The 20050-nt window shown below is 45.8% G+C and overlaps 1 protein-coding gene across 3 annotated transcripts in view; it reads left to right on the top strand.

The window, feature by feature from the left end:
• Positions 1-20050, top strand: part of CRY2 (cryptochrome circadian regulator 2) — a 377643-nt gene that overhangs the window by 338877 nt on the left and 18716 nt on the right. For 2 of the 3 annotated variants that reach the window (XM_069221752.1, XM_069221754.1), the window contains 2 exons: positions 4856-4939; positions 16725-16814. In XM_069221752.1, coding sequence (XP_069077853.1) covers positions 4856-4939; positions 16725-16814 — 174 coding nt within the window. The remainder of the gene's footprint in view (positions 1-4855; positions 4940-16724; positions 16815-20050) is intronic. The other variant, XM_069221753.1, reaches the window with a different exon arrangement.

The following is a 20050-nucleotide window of genomic DNA, read 5'->3' as shown; positions in this document are numbered from 1 at the left end:
ATATCTATATATATATATATACATACATAGTAAGTTATATGGCTAGCCATATCTCCATATCAGTATCTATAAACATATACATACATAATACATATACTTTATCTGTATATATATATATATATATATATATATATATATATATATATATATATATATATATAAGATAAATATCAGTGTGGAAATAACAACATTCGAGGATGGCGGGTAAAGAAGATTATTGGCTCACCTTGTGCAAATAAATTACGCAAAACTGCTTGTCCTACCGCTGCATCTATCCTGTCAGCAGCATCCAGGCAGTAGTGTTGAGTAAAGGTGTGGCTGCAAGTCCACGTTGCCGCTCAGCAGAACTGATTTAGAGGCACACCTGCGAAGAGAGCTGCTGACGTAGACACCGCTCTAGTGGAGTGCGTCCTGACGTTGGTTGATAGCGGTCTTCCCGCTAGTTGATGGCAGAATTGTATGGCAGAGGAGATCCACCGTGCTATGGTTTGTTTGGAAACAGCATTCCCCTTAGTGAGTTGGCCATTCAAAAATAAACAGCTGATCAGCTTTTCGGAAGCTGCTAGTCCTCTGTATGTAGAATGTCAGACACCTCTTAAGGTCTAGGGAATGTAATGCTCGCTCTGCTGGAGTTCGAGGATTCGGGAAGAAAGTCTTTAGAACCACTGGCTCGTTTAAATGAAAGTTTGAAGGAACTTTGAGTATGAATTTTGGGTTAGTCCTCAGAATGGTGCCTTGGTTTCTTGCAATTATATTTAGTTTTTATTTTGAGAAACGTTGGAGAAGTTGGGAGGACCTTCCTTCCAGGAGCACCATGTCCACTATTGTTGTTTTCTAAATAATTTGGTGACTGTCTGGGAGCGCCCATCCCTATAACTTTCCCCCCTGTTTATTTTTTATGTTCATTACAAAAGGTCATCCCTCACTTTTGGGAGACAAATCTACAGCTAAATCCCCTTCTTTGTTGTCTTACCCAATCCTTCTATACTAGCTCAATTTAGCTCAGTCTGGCCTAAAGCCTACTTCCAGCAGTTCTTCACTACATAATAAACCGTCTGTGTGGTCCAAGGGAATCATCAAAGATTTCATCAATTAGTTTTTTAGGGCCTACCCGCCTGTTCGTTATTCTCCTTTCAGGTAGCAACTGAACACTGTGTTACTCAACTTAAAATGAACTCATAAGAGCCTATTCACAGCTCACATATCGTACATCATATGTATCATGGAAGGCTGCTCTTTCATGATACATATCATGTATCATGGAAGGCTGCTCCCACTCACCCAAAGATACAAACCTTTACCATTAAAAGATCCTGTGTTCTATGAGGCGAGGGTCACCCTCCATACTAATCCATGATTCATTCTGAAAGGACCAATGGACTTTAACCTCACCACTCACCGAGTGTGTGGCCTTGCATCCAAGAGAGCTCTACATACCCTAAATATGGACAAATATTTCAAATTCTGTAGTAACAGAACAGAGAACTTCCCATTAGTGTCTGGTAGCTTTTAGAAGTGCTCCGAATGGCCACCCCATTTTGAAACATGGAATAACAAGAGGAGTAACAGATGCTATCACATTTTGTTATGCAAAAGGATGTTGTCCCCTCAATGTCTCTGTCAAGGCACATTCTACGAAAAGGAAGGCAACATTAATAATCCTGTATGCAGAGGTGTCATAGTGTATATATATATTTTTTTTTAAAAGGTATCAGGAAGAATTGTCACACCCTTATTCAGCACTACTGCACGGATGTGACAGCGCAAAGAGAAACAGCTGTGTGTTGTCGTCCTTCTGCACATATTTTAATTCTGAGAGCTTCTTGTGTTTTTCTCACCATCCACTACTTTGCATGTTTGAGGTACTCTGCTTGCTATTTTGAGTCAAGCATGCAAATCTATGAAAGATCCAGTGGAGACTACAACTAACTAGTTCTCCAGCATTGGTATCATTGTTAGACACACATATTCCCCTCCCTGCAGACCAGAGGCTCATACTTCTGCTTATGAAGAAGTACGGAGCCCTTTGTGGGGAGTGGAGATTAGTTCACTGTCACCACTTTGACAATTTGGGTCTTTTTTAGTGACATAATAGGGCTATCGAAAGTATACAGTTTTGAAGCAGTTCAAGCATGTGTTGATGATTAATAATGATTTGGGAAATTACTATGGCAGGAGAAGTGTAGCTTCAGAGAACTCTTTGTTTTATCACCTGCTCACCAGTTTGGGGATTACAACCACTGTATTGTGTATTTGGGTGCTCCATAAATTTGAAGAAGTGTTGTCTGCAGCTCAGGACAACCACTGCAGTAGGGCAGTACTCAATACTTTTATTCTATGTGTTTTCTCTCCCATAGCAAGGATTTTAAATATTTTTAAAAATCTGAAAATCTGTTTATTCAGCAAAACTAGCTATAAAAGTCTTGGTTTTGATGGCTTGGTTCATTTACCTGGTAAATCTGCATAGGAGATGCTTTCAGCAGACTTTGCACCGTTAGTGGAACTAGTTTATTGCCACTATCAAGGATACAATATTGCTTCCACCATGTATAAATGTAGGACCTGCAAAGGTGGAAAATCTTGGTGAACCTTCAAAAGAGCAAGCTGTTTCTAATGGGATCTGGATTCCTTGCTCTGTGGATCGGCTGCCTACTTGGAGGACCTTGATTCAGTTCCCTGTGGTCCCACAGGAAATTTCTGTGCATATTGACTTCATGGACTTGGGGGCAGTCAAAACTGAAAGGCAGACACAATTAAACACTGTCAAACAATACAACAATCACGGAGGGGTAGGTTCTTGAGCACATTGAGAAGAAGCTCTGGGGCCCTGGCAGAGCAGTCACCTGTTCTGTCAGCTAAAGTTTCTCTTGGTTGACTCTCTGTAACATGTTTATTCTGTGATTTGGTTGCATCACCTCCAATATACCTTTCCTACTTTACTCTACTGTAAAATGCGATTCACAAGATTTTGGCTCACAAGTCTCTTTACATCTTGTTGCTCCAGATTTTGTCCATGTTGTCTAGATGTCCTCCTCCGGAGTTTTGCCCATCCGTGGCCTCTTCCTTTGAGAGAAGACCTGTTGACACAGCACACGGGACAGTTATTTCATCCCGGTCTCAGGGCTCTCAATCAAACACACTTGGTCCAAGGAAAGTGCAGAATTACAACATTAATAGAGGGCACTTCATGCAGGTTGATATCCTCTCCATAGCGTTTGAAAGATGTGTTTTTATTTAATTTACAAATTATATTTGAACGATCTGTCCTCTACATCCTTAACATGTGGGGCTGTAGAAAGTGGACATAACCAATGTCACCAACTCTTGTAGTGCCCTATGAGGAGGAAAGGTATCCCTACCAGTGGAAATGCATGACACAAGCGACTTCTAATTACTGTAAAAAATATTCAGCAAAGGATCCTCTCTAAAACCTTCCTCCGCTACTGGGATTGACAATGGGAAAATAAACCAATTTTTTAACAAAACAAAACTATCTTTCTACCTTCTACTATTCAGCCTTCTCTAAAGGAGGTTAATAGGATGCATATATCGCCTGGAACTAGAACTGAGGTGCAGTGGCTGTCTGAGAGGCTGTTCTCTGTCCCGAAGTAAGCCCAACTCGCCATTGAAGAAGAAGGTTTTAAAGAGACATTTTAATGATTTGTTGTGCTGTGTTTCTTCTGCTTTGCTCCATTTTTATAAAATTGAAATAGAAAACGTTATTGAGGTCTAGTGTGGGAGGGCAGGGAAGTATGGTAAGGTTATAATTAGTAGTTGTAAGGTTATGAACCTGGATACAAAATATTCACAGATTTCTTGCTGCAGTTACAAGTAGGTAGCACTAAATAGATTGTGGCTATAATGTTGCACCTTTCTTTACTTCTTACTCTAATGTAGAAGTAATGCTTGTCCTTGTTTCCCAAACACCAATGAAGGGGACCAGATGAAGAGAATGGCTCTGCCCCTTCTGCCTCTCTTTTCTACCATCTAATGAAGAAGGGAAATAAAATTCAAGCAGGCAGGCCTGTGGCACAGCACTGAGAATGATCAATTCCCTTCCCTGTTCATATGTTGGAAGCTAGCAGGTTTCATTTGCCACCAGCAGAGAGAGCGTAGGACTAGAGGGAGAATGACCAAAGGTGAACTCTATGTAATGTCACTAAAAGACATCTGACAAGTCTGTTGGCCTATTTCTCCCGACCTGGTACATGGCAGTCCTAAGCATACTAATGCATACGTCTGTCAGGCCTTTGCCTTTGTATTATACTGCAGTTCCTCCTGTCGAATAATATTTTCTTAGTGCCCATAACATCAGCCATGTGCATACTGTAAGCAAGCTGCCCTCAGTATGCTCTTCAGAACCATATAATGTGTTTGAGAGGCCATGATGCTGCTAAGGATTCATCCCATCTTTGTCTCAAAGAATCTGTCAGAATTCCATGTGAATGAGTAAATTGGTGCCCTCGTATTCTATATGCGAGTATTTTATCTCAATAGAACAAGGGCACCGCATTCAAGCAATCAACTATTTGTGACTTTTGGAGATAATGCAACCTGCTGCAAGTGCGACCATTGCCAGATAGATTACTGTTTGTTTCCTGTATTTCCCACTGTTGCACTGAGTGGCCCTGAAATTGCATTGAGTGTCTGAGCATACTTCGCGGGAACTAACATAGTGTCTGTGGTATTCTCAAGACATGTACCTGTCAGAGACATATGCTTGGCTGATACAAATGTTACCAAATACATTCTGCCAGCACAATATTCAATTGTTCTTCCAAGAGGAATTGTATTTATTTTATAGGGAAGTGCCTGTTCACAGCAGTTCTGAACTTCATCTCTTCTTTTCTTTCAGGCATGTTGGCTTCAGTCCCCTCCTGTGTTGAAGATCTCAGCTCCCCTATGTCTGATCTTGGTCAAGGAAACAGCTTAAACGCAAGTAAGCATCATCCTCCTTTGTTGAATGGTGTGCTTTTAGAGGGATTAGTAAAATCTGTTCTCTTCCAGGGGATCCTCATCAATAGTCATAAACATTGAATATTCCCGCCCTCGTGGGAGGACCCCGGAGCATACCTAAAATACACACATGAAAAAGTATGAAATATGCACGAACAATATATATTTAACATTTTTAGTAGACAATTTTCATACCAAACTCATGTATACGTGTATACAACAGCAATGCAGACTATGGCCCTCATTCTGACCTTGGCGGTCGGCGGAGACATGTCAAAAAGGACTCTGAAGGACAGGGAGAAGATCAGACTTCATGGTCTTCATGAGAGGCAGAAGACATCGTCCTCTTCGCTCCCCAGGCAGCCAACAAGCCATTCTCAGGAGAGACAGGCTAGATCGACGTCAGCTGGTGGGAAGGTGCTTGTTTGTTCCCCGTCGACATCATCGCTGCCACCGTCGCATCGTCATAGATCGCCGTCAACGGCGACCCGACCGACGTCGAAGTATACGACGTCGAAGGTACATAGCCACCATAAGGGCAGATGTCCGTCGACAACAACCCACCGATCGACGTCGAGCCAGCACTGGCGTGCTCATTCGCCGTCGAAGGCCTTGCACCCCTCGACGGCACGGAAGACAACGTCGAGATTGCCTTAACGGCGAGAGCAAAGACATCAGTCGGCGGCGGCCCATCACTCGACGGCGAGGCACATGACGTCGAGCAGGTCGCGGTCAAGGGACCACCGGTCACCGTCGAGGCGCTCGACATCGAGACCAGAGCAGTCAGTGGTACTCCCTTCGTCGTTGCAACTTTCGATGTCAACGTCGACACAGGTGTTGCCTATCTCACAGGGAGAAGAGCGTCGGCTACCGCCGGCTGATAAGAACACTCCAACAAGTCCAGTGGTCTCCATAAGGAGTGGTTCGTCTGGGCGGTCGAGAGTCGCTTCCTCTGGGCACATCTCGCCCATCAACTTATCGCCAAGGTGGTTGGAGAGTCTTAATAAAACTACTGCTTTTCCAGACTCGCAATACTCGAGAATGTACTCACTGTCGGCTTTTCTCCCGAGGACACCATCGCCAACAGCGCGGACAGAACGGGCTTGTTCTGCATCTCGCCAGTCTGCCACTAGACCTCGGCGCGCTGCAACAAGATCTCGGAGCAGGTCACGCTCCCAGAGAAGATCCAGATCAAGATCACACCGTCACAGAAGGTCTCCTTCTTGGTCCACATTGTCGGGGTCTTCAGTAAGAGGGTACTCCCCGACTCTAACGGATTCTCCACCAGCTAGAGTTTCCCCGGTGGACGACATTACAACTTGTAACAAGGTGCTTCTCAGGGGAGCACAGAAATTGAATATTGAGGTCCCGGAGCCTTCAACCTCCTCATCTGTAATCTTTAAAACTCTGCAACACAGGGCGGTTTCAAAGAAATTGTTACCGCTGGTGCCTGGCCTTCTACAACCAACCATGGACACCTTTTTAGTACCAGCCAACCTCCGATCAGCTCCTGCTAGGATCTTAAAGAAATACAAGGCACCTGACCAAGAACCTTTGTTTCTCAGGACTGATCCACCGCCAGACTCAGTCATATTGGCTGCAGCCCGGAAGACGCACTCAGTGGCATCATCCTCCATGGTTCCACCGGACAAGGAGAGTAGACACCTGGACTCTCTGGGGAGGAAGATGTGTGGCACGGTGGCTTCCATGATGAAGGTCTCCAGCGCCTCCGTACTCCTAGGCAGATACGATCGCTCACTCTGGGACTCACTGAGCAGGTTTACAGACTTAGCAGCACATGGTTACGCGCATGGGGCCTGTGCGAGAAGGTCTTCCTGGCTAAGACTCACAGGATTGAAGCAGGAAGCGCAGCAGAGTATCCTAAACCTTCCGTTCAACGGAAACTCGCTTTTTGGAACCCACACAGATGAGGAGATGGCGCTTATGAAAGTGGAGGTGGACACCATGAGGGCCGTGGGCCTCAAGAGAAGGAAGGACTTCAGGCGCAGATATAGGCCTTACGACAGGTGCCCGTTCCAACAGAGGGTTCAAACCCCTCATTGGTCCCAGAGGCCACAACAGAGACAAGGGCGTCCACTCTTCCAGTCTCGTAAAGCCACAAGAGACCGAGGGTCAAGCAGACCTCTGCAGTCTACACCCAAAGCTCCGGCAAAACAATGAGGATTCACTTCCCTTAATACCGTGCACCACTCCGGTCGGGGGAAGTATCACAGCGTTCATTCACGAGCGGCGTGGCATAACAAAAGACAAATGGGTGCTCAACATTTTTGAGAATGGGTACTCTCTTCTTTTCCGGCAACCTCCTCCGCACTTGCCACCAACCAAATGCAATCCGGCTCACATGACCTTATTACGCAAAGAGGCTCAAGCTCTGTTACGGAAAAAAGCAATAGAAAAGGTTCCAGTCGCACACAGAGGGAAAGGGGTGTACTCCCGCTATTTTATAGTAGCAAAGAAGGATTGGGAAGGGGTTTTCAGACCGATTCTAGACTTGAGGCTCCTGAACAAGTACATAAAGAAGCAAAAGTTCAGGATGCTGGCTCTCCACCAGATTTTCCCTCAACTGCATCGAGGAGACTGGATGTGCTCCATAGATCTGCAAGATGTGTATTTTCATATCCCGATCATTCCCAAACATCGGAAAATCCTACGATTTCTGATAGCCTCCCAACACTATCAGTTCAAGGTGCTTCCTTTCGGCCTAAAATCTGCCCCTCGTGTTTTGTCCAAATGTGTAGCAACGGTAGCGGCGCATTTAAGGAAGCAGAAGATCTTCATTTACCCATACGTAGACGACTGGCTACTGAAAGACTCCTCTCCGGAGCAGGTGAAAAACCATCTGGACATTGTGATCAGTGTTTTCCGATCTCTAGGTCTACAAGTCAACTACCAAATGTCCACCCTCATTCCAACACAAACCCTCCACTACCTGGGAGCAATACTGAATACAGAGCTCGAAAGAGTGTATCCTTCGGAGGAACGACTGTTGTCAATAAGGAAGAAGTGTCAAGACCTTCTGAGTTCCCATGCACCTACAGCCCGTCAGGTGACATCTCTGTTGGGCTCCATGGCCTCTTGCATTTTCATTGTCCCGAACACCAGATTGCATATGAGGCCTCTTCAAGAGGCTCTGTAGAACAACTGGAACCAGCACACAGGCCACTGGGAGGACAGAATGCTTCTTCCGATAGGAGCACAACAATCTTTACGATGGTGGATACACAGACATCACCTGTCAGTAGGAGTTCCTTTTCATCAGCCGATCCGGTCCGACACTCTGGTAACGGATGCGTCGCTTCAGGGCTAGGGAGCTCATCTGGGTCCCCTTCAAGCTCAGGGTCTGTGGTCCAACAAAGAAAGAGCGTACCACATCAACCTGCTGGAACTCAGAGCAGTTCATCTGGCTCTCAAGTCTTTTGCTCCATCGATTCAGGGGAAATCTCTCCTAGTACAAACGGACAATACGACGACAATGTATTACCTAAACAAACAAGGAGGAACGAGATCCCTGCACCTGTCTTGGGAGTCTCAGGCCATTTGGCATTGGCTCTTAGCGAGGGGAGTGTCTCTCACAGCAATTCACCTCCCAGGGCAGCAAAACGTGGAAGCGGACTTCCTAAGCAGAACCCTCGAGGACGCCCACGATTGGGTTCTTCACAACGAGGTCGTCAAAGACATCTTCGTTCAATGGGGTAGGCCTCAGTTAGACCTCTTCGCAGACGAGGTAAACAAGAAATGCCCAGACTTTGCGTCCAGGTTCTACCGTCCAGGAACTCGAGGGAATGCCCTGTTGATCGATTGGTCAGGGATATTTCTCTACGCCTTTCCACCGATTCCACTCATATCAGCTGTGATAAACAAACTCTACAGATCCAGCACCAGAATGATTCTCATAGCCCCGCAATGGCCCCATCAGTTCTGGTACACGGATCTCCTCAACCTATCAGAACAACCGCACAGGAGGCTGCCGTGCAGACCGGATCTCCTTTGCAGGCTGGGAGGCAGGATACTTCACCCCATCCTTCCCTCTCTGAGCTTGACGGCATGGCTCCTGAATTCCTGCAGTATAGGCATCTAGTGCTCTCGCAGGAGTGCATGAACATCTTAAAGGAGTCCAGACGACCTTCCACGCAGCGTTCTTACGCGTTCAAGTGGAAGAGATTCTACATATGGTGTCGTCAGCAAGGTCAGAATCCCATACTGGCTCAGGAGGAGGTCATACTGTCTTACCTGCTCCATCTGGCGAAATCAGGTCTGCAAGTGTCATCTATTAAGGTACATTTATCTGCCATTACAGCCTATCGTAAGTCACCTTCTCAGGAATCCTTTTTTTCAAGACCAGTAGTCAAGGATTTCTTAGAAGGTTTGAAGAAGGTTTTTCCACCCATTCGAAAACCCTCTCCTCCATGGGAACTAAACATAGTATTATCTAGACTCATGGGCCCTCCTTTCGAACCTATCCACAAAGCTTCTTTGCAACACCTTATGTGGAAGACAGCTTTCCTCATAGCCATTACTTCAGCGAGGAGGGTCAGTGAAATTCAGGCTTTGTCCTCCAAGGAACCATACACGGTTTTCCATGAAAATAGAGTGGTTCTACAAACTCATCCATCATTCTTACCTAAGGTGGTGTCCGAATTTCACATTAATCAGACTATTTCGCTACCAACTTTTTTCCCCAATCCGGATACTCCAGCGGAAAAAGCTTTACACTCTCTGGATTTGAAAAGAGTGCTAAAATTTTACTTGGATAAGACCAAATTGATTAGACGATCTCACCACCTATTTGTAAATTACGGTCATATGAGAACAGGCGATGCAGCCTCGAAACGAACAATATCTAGATGGATAGTTTAATGTATTGTTACTGCATATCATTTGGCTAACAAACAGTTATTAGCTAGGCCTAAAGCTCATTCGACAAGAGGAAAAGCGGCTACTGCTGCCCTCCTTAATAATGTTCCAATCTCTGAAATATGTAAGGCTGCTACATTGAAGTCTGTACATACATTTACTAGACATTACTGTTTGGACTCAGATACCAGAGCGGACGCTCAAGTTGGGCAAGCGTCTCTGAGAAATTTGTTTGCATAGTGTATATCTTTTCCTGCACTTCTATTGGACAATCCGCAGAGATAGGGGATGGGCTTGCTAATCTATTCAATGTTTATGACTATTGATGAGGATCCCCTGGAAGAAAATGATAAGTTACTTACCTGTAAATCCTAGTTCTGATGGATACAACTACCTGTGGATTCCTCACCTTATGAATTTGATTCCTGCGCCAGCATCCAACGGAAAGTCTTCTTCCTAGCTGTCTACGTCGACGAGGACGTCATAATGGCACGGCTCCACGTGACTCCATCTGACGTCAGCGTTCCAATAAGAGATCCCCGTCGGCGTACTAACGTCAGTTTTTCCTTTTTCCGTGCATTCGACTTCAACGGTTTTCTTCCTGGCCCGTTGGTTACTGTAGCGATCTTGGGAAAGTTACAATGTCGCCTCCGAAGAAGTCCGGTTTTAAGCAATGTAGGGAATGCGGGGGTCGGATGTCAGTGACCGACCCCCATTTGGATTGTATTTGGTGTTTGAGCTCTGAGCATGATGTGGAAGGCTGTTCTTCGTGCCAGAGCATGAATCCGAAAGCTCTGAAGGAACGAGAAGCGAAGCTCTTCTTGGCCAAGGCAAAGAAGAGGGAACACAGGAAGGTTTCTTCCCATGCTTCTCCCAAAAAACATAAGAAGCAGCGTCATCATGACTCTCGGCGCCGTCATGACTCTCGGCGCCGTTCGGAACGGAGCCGATCGAGGAGTCGTTCGAGGTCGAGGTCTCGTTCGTCACGGCGCCAGAAGACGTGGGAGATGAGTCCTACGGTCACTCCTCAGCCGGAGTCTCCGAGGTTGTCACCGGCGCCTTCAGTTTATGAGGTCACTCAAGATAGTCCTTGTTTCTCACCGGAGCCGAGGGATCCTGATGTTCCCCGGACGTCGACACAGGAGTACCCAGCGTTCCTGACTCCAGGGACGGATCCGGCTGCATTTTTGAATGCGATGTATGCTGTGTTTCAAGCCATGGCCCCTGCTGGTGCACCGGCTGGTCCCACGGGGCCATTGGCATTCAATTTGGGCTCGCCGGCGTCGTACAGGGCTGCTCCATTCATGCCCTTCTGCCCTTCAGAGCCTAGTGGTCCGGCGCCAGGGGTTTCCCCTGGCAGGAGTCCTTCGCCTGGGACTGTGGATCCGTCGGCTTCTCGTCCGACTCCTTCTCCGCGCCATCCGGCGCCTTTGGTGGCCTCATCCAGACCGGCTCCATCTCCTGCAGTGCATTTGGCGTCGAGGAGGTCATCGGCCGACTTCGGGTCAGCGCAGGCGCCGGTTGAATCCGGGGGTCTTCCGGAACCAACTCAAGGTTTGAGGTCATCGGCGTCGATGGAGTCCTTGTCGACACCGGCTCTGGAGACCCATTTAAGATCTCGGAGGAAGGCGTTGAGGCTTTTGGAGGAAGAGGAGTACAGAAGGCTTGAGGAAGGTGAGATAGATCCTTCTGATGATTTTCAAGGACTTGCCACTGCAAGTGGCTTGGATACTTCCCCGGAGTGGGACATTGCTTCTCCGGGGGAGTTTACTGAGGAGGCCTCCTCCTTCCATGCTGTGGTGAGGAAGGCGGCTGACTATCTAGATTTGCCTTTGTCCTCGGCAGAAGTCAAGACTAACTTGCTCACGGAGGTTCTTCATCCTTCTTCCTCCAGTGCTGACCCCTTGTTGCCTTTTAATGAGGCTTTGACTGAGCCTATTATTGACCTGTGGAGAAAGCCGGTGACATCTCCTGCGGTGAACAGGGCAGTGGCGAGAAGGCATAGGAGTGCCCCAGGAGATCCATCATTCCTATCTCGCCACCCGACTCCGGAGAGTTTGGTGGTTCAGGCATCATGCTCCGCGAAATCTGCCCCTGGTACATTCCCTGGTGCTCCAACAGACAGAGAATCCAAGAGGATGGAGCAATCCTCGAAGAAAATGTTCTCTTCTTGTAGCATGGCCCTGAAAGCTACTAATTCCACTTGTGTGCTAGGCAGATACATTCATGCCTTGATGGACTCCGCGAAGGAGATGGCAAAAGATCTGCCACAGGAAGTGCGGAAATCTTTTGGGGCCCTTTTCTTGGACGCGCAAGCTGCTGCACAGCAGATTATTCAATCTGGCCTGGATACTACGGATTCTATAGCCAGGGCCATGGGAACATCGGTGGCTACGAGAAGGCATGCCTGGCTAAGGTCTTCCAGTTTCTCGTCGGATGTACAGTCCACGTTAATGGACCTTCCATTTGATGGGGAAAAGCTGTTTGGGGACAAGGCAGATTCTGCCCTTGAACGGTTTAAGGGCTGTCGGGCTACAGCTAAGTCCCTGGGTTTGCAGACCCCTTCTGCTACTATGTACAGGCCTTTTCGTAGGCTTCGAGGGTTTGCTAGAGGCTCTGCCTTTCGTAGATCTTAATTGTATGCCCAACAACCTGCCAACCCGCCCTATCGTGCCTTCAGGGGGCGAGGTAGGGGCAGCAGCTCTCTTCTTCTTCTTCATCCTCCTCGGGTGGACAGCAGCAGAAGCAGCCCTAGTTTTCCCCACTTTATCAGTCACACTTCTCCTGTAGGAGGAAGATTGAGCCTTTTTCTGCAGAAATGGAGGTCAATTACAACAGACTTGTGGGTGCTAGGAATTGTGGAAAAGGGCTATGCTCTCCCCTTTCAGGAGTTTCCTCCTCCCTTCCCTCCCCGTCCCTCCTTTTGTTCAGAAGAGCATCTTCTGTTGTTGCAACAGGAGGTTGTAGTCATGTTGGCAAAGGGCGCTATAGAGTTGGTAGCGTTGCAGGAAAGGGGTCAGGGGTGTTATTCAAGGTATTTCCTGATTCCCAAGGTGGACGGTCGTCTAAGGCCGATCCTAGACTTGAGGATTTTGTATTTGTTCCTCAAACAGGAAAAATTAAAAATGCTGACCCTAGCGCAGGTGCTATTGGCGTTGAACGAGGAGACTGGATGGTGTCTGTCGATTTGCAGGACGCGTACTTTCATGTTCCCATAGTCAAGTCGCACAGGAAGTATCTCCGTTTTGTGGTCGGATCGCACCATTACCAGTTTGCGGTCCTCCCGTTTAGTCTTACTTCAGCATCCCGGGTCTTCACAAAGGTGATGGCAGTTGTTGCAGCAGATCTCAGAAAGAGGGAGGTAGCGGTTTTTCCCTACCTGGACGATTGGTTGATCAAAGCCAGGTCTCCAGAGATTGTGTTGTCTCATCTGCGAATGACAACGCAGTTGTTGTTCGATCTGGGTTTTTCGGTGAACGTACCCAAATCTCACCTGGAGCCCTCTCAACGCCTCCTGTTCATAGGGGCAGTATTGGACACGACAAGGTTTCGGGCCTACCCCCCGCCTCAGCGGGTGCGGGACATTCAGGCACTGATTCCTTTGTTTCAAAGAGGAGCGGCAGTTCCAGTCCTCAAAGTCTTACGCCTGCTAGGTCTGTTTGCTTCTTGCATTCTGTTGGTCACTCATGCTCGCTGGCATATGAGGGCTCTTCAGTGGTGTCTCCGCAGACAGTGGTTCCAGCACAAAGGGGATCTCAGGGATTCAATAAAGATCTCCAGGGACGCTGTAGCGGATCTTCATTGGTGGTCAGTGGACGGCAACCTTTCCCAAGGGAAACAGTTTTCACTACCACCTCCGGTGGCCACAGTGATATCGGATGCTTCCACTCTAGGGTGGGGAGCTCATCTTGGGGACCTGGAGATCAAGGGTCGTTGGTCTCCAGTGGAACAGATGTTGCATATCAATCTGTTGGAATTGCGGGCTGTACGTTTGGCGCTCAAGGCCTTCCTCCCTTCCCTTCGCGGTCAGTCAGTTCAGATCCTGACGGACAACACTACCGCGATGTGGTATATAAACAAGCAAGGAGGAGTGGGGTCGTTTCTTCTTTGCCGGGAAGCCCTACGACTCTGGTCCTGGGCTCAGGACCATCAGATTTGCTTGATAGCAAATCATTTGGCCAGAGTGTTGAATGTACGTGCGGACGTTCTCAGTCGCCACTTCTCATTAGATCACGAGTGGCGTCTCCATCCGGATGTAGTCCTCCACATCTTCGAGATGTGGGGTACTCCTCAGATGGATTTATTTGCCACTCGGGAGAACGCGCATTGCCCGTTATTTGGCAGCCTCCAGTATCCGATGCAAGGGGCATTGGGGGATGCGTTTCAGATGTTCTGGAACGGCCAGTTGCTTTACGCGTTTCCCCCCATACCCTTGATTCCTCGGGTTTTGAGGAAAGTTCGTCAAGACCGGGCCCAAGTCATCTTGGTGGCACCGGACTGGCCGAGAAGGGTATGGTATACAGACCTACTTCAACTCTCTCAGTGCCCTCCGCTCCGTCTCCCGCTTAGGGCAGATCTCCTCTCTTAATCGCAGGGGCAGGTTCTACACCCCCACCTCCAGAGCCTGCACCTTCATGCCTGGAGATTGAACGGGGCAACCTGAGTTCTTTTTCTCTCCCACCGGATGTAGTGGATGTTATACTATCGTCCAGGCGACACTCCATTAAGTCTATTTATGCCGGAAGGTGGGCAAAATTTGTGTTGTGGTGTGGAGAGAATCAAAAAGATCCTTTAAAGGCCCATCTTTCAGATGTACTTTTGTTTGTTCTCAGTTTGGCGAAGAAAGGCTGTGCTATAGCTACAGTTAAGGGTTATTTAGCAGCTCTGTCGGCGTTTCTTTGCCTTCCGGATCAGCCATCTTTATTCAAGTCTCCCATTGTACATAGGTTCCTTAAGGGTTTGGTGAATAGATTTCCTCCTACTCCTTTTCACATGCCTCAGTGGGACTTAAATCTTGTTTTAACATTTTTAATAGGTTCACCTTCGAACCCATGCATTCATGTTCATTGAGATATTTAGCCTTCAAGCCTGTTTTCTTGATCGCGATTACTTCTGCTAGAAGGATTGGTGAGCTTCAGGCGCTCTCTGTTAAGCCTCCTTTCACTGTGTTTTTCCCTGATAAAGTGGTTCTAAAAACCAGGGCTGCTTTTCTGCCGAAAGTTGTCACCCCTTTTCATTTAGGGCAGAATATCACTCTTCCTGCTTTTTACCCTCCTCCCCACCCGTCTAAAGAAGAAGAGAGACTCCATAGGTTGGATCCTAGGAGGGCCCTGAGTTTTTATCTCGAAAGAACTAAAGACTTTTGTTTGGATGAGAAACTATTTGTTGGGTATGCTGGTCAACAGAAAGGCAGAGCTGTACAGAAAAGGACACTCTCCAGGTGGGTCATTTTGTGTATCAAGATCTGTTACTCTTTGGCAAAAAAGGCTCCTCCTGAAGGTATCAGGGCCCACTCTACTAGAGCTAAATCTGCATCCTCGGCTCTGACGAGGGGAGTTCCATTGGTGGACATATGTAAAGCGGCAACTTGGGTGTCCCTCCATACTTTCGTGAAACATTACTGTTTAGACTCTGAGATGAGGAGGGACGGTCACTTTGCTCGCTCAGTATTGCAGGATTTCTTAGTGTAATCAGGTGGGCACCCACGACCGAGTGCGGTACTGCTTGGGACTCTATTCATAAGGTGAGGAATCCACAGGTAGTTGTATCCATCAGAAGAACAAGTTACTTACTTTCGGTAACGCTTTTTCTGGTGGATACACTGACTACCTGTGGATTCCTCACGGTCCCTCCCGCCTCCCCGTTGCCTACCTGGTTACAGTCTTATCTTGCAGTATTTAGTTTTATATTTATATAGATGAAAGCATGTTTATATATACATATATATGTATATTTATATGTATATAGTGATATTTCTTTATTTATTTTGTATATTTATGTATCCCAGCTTTCAATAAGAATGGATTATTTAAATGATCAAGGTTTTTGTGTGTGTATGTCTTTTTATATTATTTATAAATTTTCATGGTCGGTTTACACCTATTTGCTTTGGAGGCACGAAAAAAGTGAGGTGAAACTGACGTTAGTACGCCGACGGGGACCTCTTATTGGCACGCTGACGTCAGACGGAGTCACGTGGAGCCGTGCCATTTTGACGTCCTCGTCGACGTAGACAGCTAGGAAGAAGACTTTCCGTCGGATGCTGGCGCAGGAATCGAATTCATAAGGTGAGGAATCCACAGGTAGTCAGTGTATCCACCAGAAAAAGCGTTACCGAAGGTAAGTAACTTGTTCTTCTCTTCCAGGGGTATCCTCATCAAAGGCATAAACAACCCACCCTCCTCCCCGGACGCAAGTCTCCTAGAAGTGCAGGACAGACTATCTCTAATCTATTGGATACGTTGTCACGTAAAAAAGAACTGACCTAACTGTGAACCAACTGTCACCTCTCCTTCACCCCTGAGGCATGGTGGGATACTGGAGGTGCTCAGGGTCTTAAAGGCACGGTGCCAGAATTTTATGGTTCTCCTATGTTAACCTGCATGCAGCCTATTGGCTAATAATGCTCCATTGTTTTCAATGTAGTTTTTTCTTTTTTTTCACTGATGTTGCTACTGCTTCTTTTCCTGGGCCCAGCTATGTAATTTTGAAAGGGACTGTTTAAAAAAAAAAAAAAACGCCATAGAAATAAAGCATTTTAGCCTGTTTATGAATATAGTCTGCATTGCTGTTGTACACACGTATACATGAGCTTGGTATGAAAATTGTCTACAAAAAATGTTATATATATATTTTTCGTGCATATTTCATACTTTTACATGTGTGTATTTTAGGTATGCTGTGGGGTCCCCGCACGAGGGCGGGAATATTCAATGTTTATGACTTTGATGAGGATACCCCTGGAAGTAAACTAGGATTTACAGGTAAGTAACTTATCCTTTTTTATTCCTAAAATAAAATACAAAAGACTGTTCAAACTATTAAACTGTTCCTTCTCTCTCAGGGGATCTCCATTGATAATCATGAGCAATGAATAGTCATCTCTCTCTTTATTTCTCTCTCTCTCTCTCTCTATTTCTCTCTCTCTATTTCTCTCTCTCTATTTCTCTCTCTCTCTCTCTCTCTCTCTCTCTCTCTCTCTGTCTCTCTCTGTCTCTCTCTCTCTCTCTCTCTTTCAAAGTGAACCTGGAGGAGGTCTTGCAGTGACGGCATCTGTTGGGATCATGTGAATTTGGCAAAGTACACAGATCCTTTGCGGGTCTGTTTTTGCCATTTTGCTGTCAAATTCTGGGGACTTAGCAAAAAGGGATGGCATTTTTGCAGTAAAAGAAAATATTTCCTCAAAAAATACTCTCTAAAGGGTGTCCAGTAAACCACGTCAGAAAGGTTTTCTTCAAAGTTCTGTGAAAAAGACCTTAAAAAGGCAGAGCTCTGTGCTCCAGGATCTGTCAGCATGAGCCTCAAAAAAGACCTGCGACCTGCGGAGCATTTTGAAACACAGGAGGTCAAGGTGCCCTTAAAGGGCAGTGTTCCATTCTCAGTGTTGCAGCCCATACAGTTACATTGCATTGTCCTTCCTTATCAATGACTTTAAAATCATATAAAAGGAGTTTGTGAAGGATATTGTAAACATTCACTTTTACTTATTTTTAGTGACTTTTAAAGGCTTATGGTTTCTCTTCCATCTTTTAATGTAAATTAATGGAACTACAAAGGCTGCAAAAGTTTACATTTTTGTCACATGTACTTCCTGGGCTTTCCCAAGTGAGTTGAAGATACTGTAGAAAACCTGACTTTTGAAAAAGTGTTCTGGGGTCCCCACACGTGGGCACGACTATTCAGTGTGTACGATTTTAATGGAAATTCCCCTGAGAGAGAATTAGAATGTCAGGTAGGAAACCATTCCTTCTCCTTCAGGGGCTATCCACTGATAACAAATAACTGCTCTGTAGTCCCTCCCACATGTGGGATCCAGAAGCACTTTTTCGTGATGTTTTATACATTTTTAATAGTGTTACATTTTTTTAAAGTATATAAAAGAAATTGGCTAAGATAACCGTTTTTAATAGGCTGCTTAATTATTCAGCATCAAATAGGAAGATGTGGCTTTCCTAAACTAAAAGCAAATGCAAAATATATTTTCTTTGAAAATGTGCTGCTGGATCCCACATTGGGCAGGACTGTTCAGTGTTTATGACTTTAGTGGAGATTCCCCTAAAGGAGAGCCAAGATTGCATGAAGTAACCAATCCTTTCATTGACTGTACTGACGCAGCACACTTGGAAAGTGATGTATCTTCATTGTGTATGTGGTACATGCTATAGTTGAGCATATGACTCATCTTACATGGATTTCAAAATATTTCATACCATAGCATTCAATAAACAGATACAAAAAGTGTTTTAGGGTGCCTTGAATGTGTATCTGCAACGTAGATCCAAATGTAGAGTGCCCACACTTGGAGAATCACTATATCCTTATCACTATAAGGAAAAGCTATTAATTAACATATAGATGGAAAGGGTAAAAGGGAAAATTAATTTGTTTAAATTTGGTAATGACTTGCTCTGCAAAAGAAGTAAACAACAGTAGAATACTATCATTTTCCAGCTAGGATTTGATGAGCTGGCTTTCAAAGATTGTAATAATTTAAAAAGTAAATACAAAAATGATAGCTGACTGAAATGTAAAACCTTTGAAAAGATCTGTGGAAGAGTTTTAGTAGGTGTTGAACTAGACTTGAATACCACATGTGATAAACCCAGCAATTTCATCTCAACACCTTGGTTGGTGGAGTATGATTAATGTAAAGCCCTCCCATTGTCCCTACTGTTCGATATAGTCATTTAGCCTCTATTATCATTAATTAGTGACAAAGGGCTTCAATTTCACCTATTTTTTAAAAACAGGCTTTATTTGTATTTCTGTAATGTTATTCAAGACATGGATATGTCACAGTATGACCGCAGTTAAATAGATGTGGGTTTAATTCAGTTACTGGAAGTCTTTATAAAGTACAGAAAGTACAGTGTAACTGTTAGCACGAGGGGCAAACAAAGAGACTGACATAGTGACTTCCTATGGTGTCTCATTGAGTGTTCGGAGAGCTGGTAGAACGGTTTATCATGGCTACGTGAATTACGGATTTAATTGCATTGCCCTGATGAAGTTCACGGATGGTGAACGAAACACGTTGGCTGGTTTCCTTTTGGTACATTGAAGCTAATAAAAGCTGTATTGGAGCAACATACTTGGATGATCCTACATTTTTTGGGACATTTCGTTGGTGCCCCTCCATCCATAATATGTGAACATTGGACCCACATGGTCGCACCCTTGGAGCAGCAGGTGCTTAGGTTGGGATCACAACTTAAAGAGACACAGTGGACATGGGGGGGTGTGGTTGCCTTTGGCTCGCTGTTACAGTTGGATTACAAAGATACTGACACTTACTGAGTGATTTGAGGAAAGGTGGGGTATAAGTGAGGAGTGTGTGGGAATCCTTGGTCAAGTTTGGATCTTGATAGACTGGATAAGCACTGGCCGAGAGAATGAGGGCAAGGAAAACCTTGGTTAGCAGGGGCGGGTGGGAGGATTGATAGCATGATTGGAGAGAAGTGAAGACCTGGCAATAAGAGGAATACTGGGGTAGAAGAATGTTGTATGAGAGAGCCATGGAGGTGAGTGGAACTACGATGGAAACATATCGTCATTGGGGGACCCTTTCTGGCTTTCTTGGATGGTATCCCAGTCCCCCGCTATGTTTCACCTACATAACCATCTGAATTCTTTACTACTCAAGGCTCTGATTTCCGTCTCTGCCCAATTATTGGTGGTGCGGCACTAGGCTCCAAAGCAGGGGGGAGAGTGGGCTGGCCAGTTCATAGTAATGCTCCACTTGGCTATTGGAAGAGCAAGATTAGCGAAGGGGGTGCTGCCTTATCTTTTTGGAATGCCAAAGGCCACAACCACACAGTTGAAGGGAATAGATTTCACAGTGTAGGAAGCGGTCAGTTCTAGTATTCAGGGAAGGGCAGTCTCAAAACGTCTGCTAGAAGTCTGCTGAGACCACTGAGCAGTGAGGGCAGATGACATTCACTAGCGGAAAGTGCTTATTAATAGCTGCAGGGTAGAGATATGCTCTGTGTAAAATTTAGTA

This window comes from Pleurodeles waltl, chromosome 3_1 (genome assembly GCF_031143425.1).
Source record: "Pleurodeles waltl isolate 20211129_DDA chromosome 3_1, aPleWal1.hap1.20221129, whole genome shotgun sequence".
Taxonomy (NCBI): Eukaryota; Metazoa; Chordata; class Amphibia; order Caudata; family Salamandridae; genus Pleurodeles; species Pleurodeles waltl.
The sequence above is the reverse complement of the archived record's forward strand: the minus strand, read 5'-3'. Positions and strand labels throughout refer to the sequence as shown.